Source organism: Callorhinchus milii, unplaced genomic scaffold (assembly GCF_018977255.1).
Source record: "Callorhinchus milii isolate IMCB2004 unplaced genomic scaffold, IMCB_Cmil_1.0 Scaffold14, whole genome shotgun sequence".
Taxonomy (NCBI): Eukaryota; Metazoa; Chordata; class Chondrichthyes; order Chimaeriformes; family Callorhinchidae; genus Callorhinchus; species Callorhinchus milii.
This window is the reverse complement of record NW_024704755.1, coordinates 17,753,651-17,764,613: the sequence shown is the minus strand read 5'-3', so window position 1 is coordinate 17,764,613 and position 10,963 is coordinate 17,753,651. Positions and strand designations below refer to the sequence as shown.

The following is a 10,963-nucleotide window of genomic DNA, read 5'->3' as shown; positions in this document are numbered from 1 at the left end:
CTCATTGATAACATGTTTATTAATGACTCCTGCAGCTCAGTCCCTTTATCCTGGTGACTTCCTGGCTGTTGACTCGTACATAATCCCTAATTTTCTCCAATCCCCTGCGCCATTTCCAGTGTCAGCCTTGCCGGCTGACAGCAAATCCCTTCGGTAAAAGTGTGCTCACATCTCAGGCACACTGGGATACAGGAATAAAGTAAAACGTGCCTCAAGGCATGGAGAGAGCCGGAACGGGAATTACTGACACTTAAAGGCCTCTGTGTACCTCTGTCACTGGGGGAGGCCTCACGGGGAGGCTGCACGGAGAGCGAAGGGAGTGCCAATAATGCCCTTTCCCACAGTTGCAAAAACCTGGCTCTGCCACTGGCTCTGGGTGTAAAGGTTCCTGGTGCGATTGCTCTGCTCCTGTGTACCCGCCCGCAGCGGAAACGTCTCACACACAGCGGGGCGGCCTTGCACGTGGCTGGGGATGGGTGCCTGGTGGTCACCACACACAGTCACTACACTGTACTGTGAATCCTGTCAAGTGGAGCAGCCGGCATCTGGTCACAGTGGGGGAGAGTGTGACCTGATTGTGTTACACTCTATGTGAGAAAGTGGCTGTGGGCGGGTCCCTCAATTTCGCATACAAAATACAGTCGGAATTCAAGATCCTCATCCTCACCTATAAGGCCATTCCCGGCCTCGCTCCCTCCTCCCTCTCTGACCTACTATCCCCCCACGTACCCCCCGTACCCTCCGTCCCTCGGGCTCCGGTCGGCCCCCCATCCCCCGCCCCAACCGCCCGACCATCGGTGGCCTTCAGCCTCTCAGCCCCGAGGCTCTGGAACTCTATCCCCAGTGCCTTCGCCGCCTCCTCCCTTTCCTCCTTTAAGGCCGGTCTCAAGACCTTTCTCTTTGACCTTCAGCTCCGCTCTCGACTCTCTACCCCCCCCCCTCCCCCTGACCATCCCCCCTCCCCCCCTCCCCCTGACCATCCCCCTCCCCCCCTCCCCCCCTCCCCCTGACCATCCCCCCCCTCCCCCTGACCATCCCCCTCCCCCCCTCCCCCTGACCATCCCCCCCCCTCCCCCTGACCATCCCCCCCTCCCCCTGACCATCCCCCCTCCCCCCCCCTCCCCCTGACCATCCCCCCCTCCCCTGACCACCCCCCCTCCCCCCCTCCCCCTGACCATCCTTCCCCTGACCATCCCCCCCCTCCCCGACCATCCCCCCCCTCCCCTGACCATCCCCCCCTCCCCTGACCATCCCCCCCTCCCCCTGACCATCCCCCCCCCCCTCCCCCCTGACCATCCCTCCCCCCCCTCCCCCTGACCATCCCCCCCCCCCCCTCCCCCTGACCATCCCCCCCCCTCCCCGACCATCCCCCCTCCCCCTGACCATCCCCCCCCTCCCCCTGACCATCCCCCCCCACCCCCCCTCCCCCTGACCATCCCCCCCTCCCCCTGACCATCCCCCCCTCCCCCCCTCACCATCCCCCTCCCTCCCCCCTGACCATCCCCCTCCTCCCCCCCTCCCCCTGACCATCCCCCCTCCCCCTGACCCTCCCCCCTCCCCATGACCATCCCCCCTCCCCTGACCATCCCCCCCTTCCCCCTGACCATCCCCCCCTCCCCCGACCATCCCCCCCTCCCCCTGACCACCCCCCCTCCCCCCTGACCATCCCCCCCTCCCCCCTCCCCCTGACCATCCCCCTCCCCCTGACCATCCCCCCCTCCCCCTGACCATCCCCCTCCCCCCCTCCCCCTGACCATCCCCCCCCTCCCCCTGACCACCCCCCCCCCTGACCATCCCCCCCCCTCCCCTGACCATCCCCCCCCTCCCCCCCTCCCCCTGACCATCCCCCCCCTCCCCCTGACCATCCCCCCCCTCCCCCTGACCATCCCCCCCTCCCCTGACCATCCCCCCTCCCCCCCCTCCCCCTGACCATCCCCCCCTCCCCCTGACCATCCCCCCCCTCCCCCCTGACCATCCCCCCTCCCCCTGACCATCCCCCTCCCTCCCCCCTGACCATCCCCCCCTCCCCCTGACCATCCCCCCCCTCCCCCCTGACCATCCCCCCCTCCCCCCCTCCCCCTGACCATCCCCCCCCTCCCCTGACCATCCCCCCCTCCCCCTGACCATCCCCCTCCTCCCCCCCTCCCCCTGACCATCCCCCCCCTCCCCCTGACCATCCCCCCTCCTCCTGACCACCCCCCCTCCCCCCTGACCAGCACTGTGCGGGGAGGGGAGGGGAGGCCGCGCGGGGGCGCTGTGCGGGGAGGGGAGGCCGCGCGGGGGCGCTGTGCGGGGAGGGGAGGGGAGGCCGCGCGGGGGCGCTGTGCGGGGAGGGGAGGGGAGGGGAGGCCGCGCGGGGGCGCTGTGCGGGAGGGGAGGGGAGGGGAGGCCGCGCGGGGGCGCTGTGCGGGGAGGGGAGGGGAGGGGAGGCCGCTCTCGGGTGTCAGGCCGCTCACACACGCTCCAGATGCCGGTTGACACGAAGCGGCTCCGGGGGCCCGAGGAGTCCCAGTCTCCGCTGCTGTTCGCGCGGCCCGAGGCGGGCAGTGGGCGGGGCGCGGGGGCCTGGCAGCCGCTGCCGCGGGGAGACGGGCGCTCGGCCGCCGAGCCCAGGCCGGTGTTCGCGCGGGCCGGGCTGCTCAGCCAGGCTGACGGCTCCGTGTACGCCGAGTGCGGCCGCAGTAAACTGCTGTGCGCTGTGTATGGGCCGCGGGAGAGCGAACGCAAAGAGGAGCGCAGTATGAGCCGCGCCAACCTGCTGTGTGAACTCAGGTACAGGGGGGCGGGGGGCGGGGGGGGCGTACACACACACCACCGGGGGCACAGGCCCCTCCCGGGCCTCCCTCGCCCACAGAGCGGGGGTGGGTCTGGGCCCCAGGGGACGGGGTCTGGAGGAAGGGCAATGTGTCTGCCGTTGGGAGGGGAAGGATCTGGGGTGGGGGAGGGGGTTTCGGGGTGGGGGTGGGGAGGGGGTTCGGGGTGGGGGTGGGGAGGGGGTTTCGGGGTGCCGGGTGGGGAGGGGGTTTCGGGGTGGGGGTGGGGAGGGGGGTTCGGGGTGGGGGTGGGGAGGGGGGTTCGGGTGGGGGTGGGGAGGGGGAGGGGGTTTCGGGGTGCCGGGTGGGGAGGGGGTTTCGGGGTGGGGGTGGGGAGGGGGGTTCGGGGTGGGGGTGGGGAGGGGGTTTCGGGGTGCCGGGTGGGGAGGGGGTTTCGGGGTGGGGGTGGGGAGGGGGGTTCGGGGTGGGGGTGGGGAGGGGGTTCGGGGGGGGGGGGGGGGGGGGGGGGGGTTTCGGGGTGGGTGGGGGGGAGGGGGTTTCGGGGTGCCGGGTGGGGAGGGGGTTTCGGGGTGCCGGGTGGGGAGGGGGTTTCGGGGTGGGGGTGGGGAGGGGGGTTCGGGGTGGGGTGGGAGGGGGTTCGGGGTGCCGGGTGGGGAGGGGGTTTCGGGGTGGGGGTGGGGGGGGGGGGTCGGGGTGGGGGGGGGGGGGGGGGGGGGGGGGGGGGGGGGGTGGGGAGGGGGTTTCGGGGTGCCGGGTGGGGAGGGGGTTTCGGGGTGCCGGGTGGGGAGGGGGTTTCGGGGTGGGGGTGGGGAGGGGGTTTCGGGGTGCCGGGTGGGGAGGGGGTTTCGGGGTGCCGGGTGGGGAGGGGGTTTCGGGGTGCCGGGTGGGGAGGGGGTTTCGGGGTGCCGGGTGGGGAGGGGGTTTCGGGGTGCCGGGTGGGGAGGGGGTTTCGGGGTGGGGGTGGGGAGGGGGTTTCGGGGTGCCGGGTGGGGAGGGGGTTTCGGGGTGGGGAGGGGGTTTCGGGGTGCCGGGTGGGGAGGGGGTTTCGGGGTGGGGAGGGGGTTTCGGGGTGCCGGGTGGGGAGGGGGTTTCGGGGTGGGGGTGGGGGTTTGAGAATCTCACGAAGCTCACACTGTCATGAGGTGAGGCTGTCACTTGGATTGGGGTTCAGTGCCTTATGTTCAGTTGTAGAAAAACTCCCAAAGGTTTTGTTTTAACGGTATTGAGTTACAAGTTATATTTACACAGCGCCTGTCACGACGAGAGGACATCCCAAGGCGCTGGACAGTCAAAGATTTGGATCTGAGCAGGACGTTGGGATCCCGAGGGGTGGAGGGCAGGGAGGATGGGAGCTCGGTGCGGTGAGAGGACACGAGCTGCAGAGTTCTGAATGATCTGCATCCTGTGGAGGGAAGAGTTGGGAAGGCTGGTTCGCGTGGTCAAGCCTGGATGTGATGAATGAACATTTAATCACAACAGTTTAACCGCCACTCGTGTGTAGAAAGATTGTTGACCAATGATCAATGAGGTGCCGTCTGTAAAATACCAAATTCAAAGAAACCTGTAATGTTGGTCCACAGTAAAGCAGGACAGTGAAAATGCTTAAAATAATAATTAATACATGTGATACAGCGTCTGTCACATCATCTCAAAACACTTCACAGGATTTACTAGAATGTGGAGTGACTGCATTTTGTACGCGAAAAAGCAGCCAATTTGCACGCAGCAATGTCCCGAACACAGCAATTAATTTTAATGATCAATTTTATTTGGGGATTGTTGGCCAGGACACCGGGAGAAATTACCTTCTCTTTTTGAATAGTGCTTTGACATCCACATGAACAGGCAAATTGGATTTTTAATGTCTCATCTCTTTAACGTTTCTTCTGAAGGATGAAACTTTTACACCAGATTAAAGCATTCTAAGGAATTCTGAGATGCAGAAAAGGAGTGGAGGCTGAAACATAAGGGAGCACAACAATAACATGGATACTGTTTGTCATGGGTTTTGTCTCAATAGCTTTTTCTCTTAATTTGCTGAGTTGTGTAACTGGGTGTGATGCTCACAGAGGGACAGGAACTGTTGGCTGCTCTTCTAGGCTTGTAGCTGGAGGCAAGTGAATCAGAAAAGGACCATTGGCGGGCAATGAGGAGGAGATTAGACACCAGTCTGTTGTTTGTCAAACCCAGTTTGTAAAACCTAGTGAGTTTACTTCCCTCCAGGTTTGCTCCGTTCTCCTGCAAGAAGCGGTCGGCCTGGATTCAGGGCAGCCTGGAGAAGGAATACTCATCCATCCTGGAGCAGAGCCTGCGGCCTGCGGTCTGCCTGCACAAGTACCCCCGGTCCCAGATCGAAGTCTACGTCATGGTTCTGGAGAATGATGGCTCCACTCTGGGCGCTGCTCTGACCTGCGCCTCCATGGCCCTGGCGGAGGCCGGCATTGAGATGTTTGATGTGGTGGTTGGCTGCTCCCTGCGGCAGGCGGGGGACGTTTCCCTCCTGGATCCCACAGCCCTTGAGGAGTACAATGCGGCCGACTGTAAGGGCATCAACAATGGCAGCCTGACTGTGGCGTTGCTTCCCACCCTTAACCAGATCTCCGGGCTGGTGTCGTCAGGCGAGTGGAAGGAGCAGATCTCTGTGGAGGCGATCAAAGCTTGTATCGAGGGCTGCCAGAAGCTTTACTCTGTGGTGCAGCAGTGTCTGACCCGATCAGTTAAGAAGCGGATCCCAGCTCCCGTCACCAAGAGTTAGGGGAATACATTGTCGGTCAGTCTGCAGCCGCCCTCCAGACTGACTCTCAATGATGCAGTTTCAAACCACCACATTTGTTTGAAATCGCCTTTGATGTGCCTTTGACAGAATTCAAGTCCTTGTTGAAGTATTTGGCTTTAGCTTAACCACATCTGCTTCTGTATTGTGCTTTGGTGACTGTGTATCTTGTGTATGGTCTGTGTAACTCAACTGCGTAAATTGCAGTTCCACTGGTGTGTCACAGATAGAGACCCCGGACACGATGTGAACCTCATCCAATCAGTGGACCTGACGGAGTCACTCACTCACTCACTCACTGTCAGGGGTCCGTCCTGTGACATCCACGCACAGCCTTAGGCACCTCGGTTCTGATCCAGCCCAGACGGTGAGGTCACCTTTGTTGACCAGCTGTAAATACATAAAGGGGATTTGAGGCTGTTATAGTCCATGTCCCAGTAAAGTTTGACCCACAGAGTGTTAATGTGACCCCAGGCCCACAAAGCTGGGTGGTGAAGGTGATGTGTGAATGCCCACAGGGCAGGAGGCGGTAAGATAAATCACTTTACTGGGCAGTGAAGAGGCAGCTAGGCTCTGTCTGTGTCAGCTGGATACTGGCACCGTGTTCACAGCACTGACTTGGCCACCAAATTCCCCCACCACCCCTCCATACTGAGTAAGTACACACAAGCAAAGTGGCCTCCCACCCCCATCCAGAGGCCAGGATCAACCACATTGTTATTTGGGATACCATTGTTGAAACATGCTGGAGAATCTTTTTGCTCTCTTCAAAACATCCTGGACTGAGGCGGTGGGGGCGAGGGGGAGGCTGTAGGTGGGTGTCGATGTGTCTGAGGTTCAGATCAGAGCTGCTGTGAGTAGAAGCTGTTCAGGATAGGTGCACTCCATTCAACACTGACTGAAATAACCATGTATATTTACAACACCTGATGAGTTTTATTTAGAGACTCTTAAGCATAGTGATGGCTTCCATGTGTGTCAGACACCTGGGTGACCAAACACACGTTCAGCTGATCTGCGCCAGTGAATTGGTGCAGCCAAAGCTGTTGTCAATCCTAAAATGCATTCCAACCTCATCCGCTCCCAATTTCACCTCCACTCTGAATTCACAAACATTTTCTACTCTAAAATGTATTTTTATATTTTCTGGAATCAGTTTAAGAACTAAAATAAATGTGTGAGAGCTGCAGTTAATCTGTACATGTCTGCTCAGTGCCCTGCGGTCAGACCCTGTACAATGCATTCCACTGTGTAACTGAGCAGAGGTCTTACTCGCTCAGAGATAGAAACAGTTGTTGATTAATTAAAGGTAGAAACGTTTGCATTTCTTTGTTGATTTGTCCTTCTGTGCCCTGGTCATGTTTCCCTTTCATAACATAAGAACATAAGCATTAGGAGCAGGAGTCGGCCATTCGGCCCCTCGAGCCTGTGCCCCGCCATTCGATAAGATCATGGCTGATCTTCAGACCTAACTCTAATTACCTGCCCTCTCCCCATATCCCCCAATCCCTCTATTGTTTAAAAATCTATCAGTCTCAGCCTTGAAGATGTTCGAGGACTGACATCTACAGCCTTCTGGGGAGTGAATTCCATAAGTTCACTGCCCTCTGAGTGAAGAAATGTTTCCTCAACTCTGATCTAAAAGACTGAGCCTTAATTTTCAGACTGTGACCCCCGGTTATAGATTCTCCCACCGGGGAAACAGTCCCTCTGTGTCTACTTTATCCGCCCTTTAAGAATCTATTAAATTATTGGAGGGATTATTACTAGGCTCTGTGTCGAGTAAGGAAACTTCCCCAAGGTATCACCCTCTGCCTGGAATTGAACTCAGGTCTCTCACTTGCAAAGCGAGTGCTCTAACCACTGAGCTACAGGATTCCAAAACAATCCCTCCAAAACAAAACAATAATAAATTGGTCACTTCAATCCACGACTGTTTGTGGGACATTGCTGTGCACAATTGGCTGCTGCGTTTCGCCCACAAATATACAGTCAATTCACTTTACAGTATATTCTGTGAAGTGCTTTGAGACGTCGAGAAGACATCAAAAGCGCTATATCAAATTCAAGGATTATTATTATTATATACATCCACAGCCTTATCCTTATCAAGCTCCCTTGTCACACCATCAAAGAAAATCAGTAAATTAGATTGACAAGAACTTCCCTTCATGAACCCATATTGACTGTCATTTATGATTTTATTTCTGTCCGTATGGTCGTGATTTTATCCTTAATACAAGTCTCTATAATTTTAAGCACATTGGATGTCAGACTTATTAGTCTGTAGTTTCCTTGGTCACTTTTGTTACCTTTCTTAAAAATAGGAGTAACATTTACCTTTCTCCCAAACAACATTTTCCACTCCATAATTGAAAAGGTTTCACCTTTATTCTCAGTTCACAGCCTCCGCTTTCTGTCTTCAATCGTCTCTGGGCTTTAACCCTCCAGGTGATTGCCATTGGATCTTGATCACTTGATTTACATCCAACAATAATCACCTGTTTTACATCTGAATCTATATAACAACGAGATGTACTGTACTGTAAAGTGCAATAATGGGTACCTTGTGGATAATAATAATAATAATAATCCTTGCATTTGATATAGCGCTTTTCACGTCGGGAGGACGTCCCAAAGCGCTTCACAAAACACACTGTAAAGTGAATTGACTGTATATTTGTGGGCGAACGCGGCAGTGACCACTTTTATTTAGGGCCAGAACACCAGGAGAGAGAAAATCCCTTCTCTTTCCGAATAGTGTCATGGAATCTTTTAACGTCCTCCTGAACAGGTAGATGGGACCTTGGTTTAACACCAACTTAGATGGTAGGTATAAAGTCCCAAACAGACTTAAACCTACAACCTTCTGACTTGGTTTCAGCATCTCCTGGACCTTGAACACTGCAGCCCTCCCACTGCACTGGCCTGAGGTATCAGCCTGGATTCAGAGCTGCATCTTTAACATCCACCTGAGCAGGAAGATGGGACCTTCCTTTAACATCTCATCTGATGGATGGCAGCTCCGACAGTGTGGTGCCTCTCCAACTGCACAGGCTGACACACAATAATAATAATCCTTGCGTAATAGTAAACATCACGTCTTCGAGACACTTCACAGAATAGACTATAAAGTGAATTGAATGTATATTTTGTGGGTGAACTGCGGCGGCCGATGGTGCACAGCAGCGACTGTCCCACAAACAGTCGTGAATTAAAATGACCAATTTTTTTAAGCAATTATTAATCCTGGAAAAGTGATCCACTAATCAGTGTGTGTGTGGGGGGGGGGGGGGGGCGGGGCTGTGGAGGGGCGGGGCTGGGTGTGGGGGGGCGGGGCTGGGGGCGGGGCTGTGGAGGGCGGGGCTGGGTGTGGGGGGGGGCGGGGGCTGGGGGGCGGGGCTGGGTGTGGGGGGGGCTGAGTGGGGGGGGCGGGGCTGTGGGGGCTGAGTGGGGGGGCGGGCGGGGGGGCGGGGGGGGCTGAGTGAATAGTAATGGCGGCGCCGAGTAAGCGACTGAAGGTTTGTGAGCAGCCGAGAGCCCCCCCCCCCCCAGTCGGGCTGGGCCTCCCCCCCCCCCCCCCCAGTCGGGCTGGGCCTCCCCCCCCCCCCCCCCCCAGTCGGGCTGGGCCTCCCCCCCCCCCCCCCAGTCGGGCTGGGCCTCCCCCCCCCCCCCCCAGTCGGGCTGGGCCTCCCCCCCCCCCCCCAGTCGGGCTGGGCCTCCCCCCCCCCCCCCCCCCCCAGTCGGGCTGGGCCTCCCCCCCCCCCCAGTCGGGCTGGGCCTCCCCCCCCCCCCCCCCCCCAGTCGGGCTGGGCCTCCCCCCCCCCCCCCCCCAGTCGGGCTGGGCCTCCCCCCCCCCCCCCCCCCCAGTCGGGCTGGGCCTCCCCCCCCCCCCCCCCCAGTCGGGCTGGGCCTCCCCCCCCCCCCAGTCGGGCTGGGCCTCCCCCCCCCCCAGTCGGGCTGGGCCTCCCCCCCCCCCCCCCCCCCAGTCGGGCTGGGCCTCCCCCCCCCCCCCCCAGTCGGGCTGGGCTTCCCCCCCCTTTCCAGCTTATTTCACAAACACCTTGTTTGCCTGTGTGTGTGTGTGGGGGGGGGGTCTGTGTGTGTGTGTTTGACTGTGTGTGTGTGTGTGGGGGGGGGGTGGTGGTGGTCTGTGTGTGTGTGTTTGACTGTGTGTGTGTGGGGGTGGTCTGTGTGTGTGTTTGCCTGTGTGTGTGTGTGGGTGGGGGGGGGGGGTGGTGGTGGTCTGTGTGTGTGTGTTTGCCTGTGTGTGTGTGTAGGTGGTCTGTGTGTGTGTTTGCCTGTGTGTGTGTGTGGGGTGGGGGGGGGGGGGGTGGTGGCGGTCTGTGTGTGTGTGTTTGCCTGTGTGTGTGTGTAGGTGGTCTGTGTGTGTGTGTTTGACTGTGTGTGTGTGGGGGTGGTCTGTGTGTGTGTTTGCCTGTGTGTGTGTGTGGGGTGGGGGGGGGGGGGGGGTGGTGGTGGTCTGTGTGTGTGTGTTTGCCTGTGTGTGTGTGTGGGGTGGGGGGGGGGGGGGTGGTGGTCTGTGTGTGTGTGTGTGTCTGTGTGTGTGGAAGCCCTGGGCTGACCTGCACCCGCAACAGCACATCCACAGCCCTACACCAGTCACGGGGGGCGGGGAATCCTCCCCCTCCGCTCCTGTGTACCCCACAGCCAAAGCCCTAACTAACTAACGAATGGGGAAGGGGGTCCGAGCTGGACACGCAGCGCTCTCTCTCTCTCTCTCTCTCTCTCTCTCATGGCCGAGCTGTGTGTGGGTTTAGCCGGTCAGACCCCCGCAGTTACCCCAACACACACTCGGGGCTCCCCCCACCCCAAAGCCTTGGCTCAGGCCAACCTGTGCCTAATACTTTGTGGAATGAGGTAAACAGGATACATCCCTCCAGAGAGAGCGCATTCCATTCCATCAATCTATCTCTGGGATTTCCATGTGTGGGTGGGATGTATGGAATTCTCAGCTTGGTTTGGTTTGGAGATTCTTGGTGATGGGTTTCTGCGTGTGTCAGACACCCGGCTGACACCCCCCCCAAAAATTAAAATATTCAGAGCCCTTTCCCCCATCGTGTCTGTGCTGGGGCTCGCTCCCCCACTGGAGCTCTCTGATCTCTCTCCCTGTGTCTGTGCTGGGGCTCGCTCCCCCACTGGAGCTCTCTGATCTCTCTCCCTGTGTCTGTGCTGGGGCTCGCTCCCCCATTGGAGCTCTCTGATCTCTCTCCCTGTGTCTGTGCTGGGGTTCGCTCCCCCATTGGAGCTCTCTGATCTCTCTCCCTGTGTCTGTGCTGGGGTTCGCTCCCCCATTGGAGCTCTCTGATCTCTCTCCCTGTGTCTGTGCTGGGGCTCGCTCCCCCACTGGAGCTCTCTGATCTCTCTCCCTGTGTCTAAACACAACTGGTACCAG

At 59.3% G+C, this 10,963-nt stretch overlaps 2 protein-coding genes across 2 annotated transcripts in view; both read left to right on the top strand.

Moving 5' to 3' along the window:
• The first annotated feature begins 2,436 nt into the window (after positions 1 to 2,436).
• Positions 2,437 to 6,871, top strand: exosc6 (exosome component 6). The gene is made up of 2 exons (XM_042340525.1): positions 2,437 to 2,772; positions 4,998 to 6,871. The coding sequence occupies exons 1-2, from the start codon at positions 2,468 to 2,470 to the stop codon at positions 5,527 to 5,529; spliced, it is 837 nt and encodes a 278-aa protein (XP_042196459.1). The 5' UTR covers positions 2,437 to 2,467; the 3' UTR covers positions 5,530 to 6,871.
• Positions 6,872 to 9,002: 2,131 nt separating this feature from the next.
• LOC103172963 (SET domain containing 6, protein lysine methyltransferase) overlaps positions 9,003 to 10,963 on the top strand; it is a 28,316-nt gene continuing 26,355 nt past the window's right edge. The window contains exon 1 of the mRNA XM_042340275.1: positions 9,003 to 9,068. Coding sequence (XP_042196209.1) covers positions 9,042 to 9,068 — 27 coding nt within the window. The 5' untranslated portion in view covers positions 9,003 to 9,041. The remainder of the gene's footprint in view (positions 9,069 to 10,963) is intronic.

Excerpts from the sequence above, each read along its gene's own strand:
- exosc6 (XM_042340525.1), top strand. The coding sequence starts at position 2,468 with ATGCCGGTTGACACGAAGCGGCTCCGGGGGCCCGAGGAGTCCCAGTCT. Across the intron at positions 2,773-4,997 it reads AACCTGCTGTGTGAACTCAG|GTTTGCTCCGTTCTCCTGCA; the intron begins GTACAGGGGGGC and ends ACTTCCCTCCAG.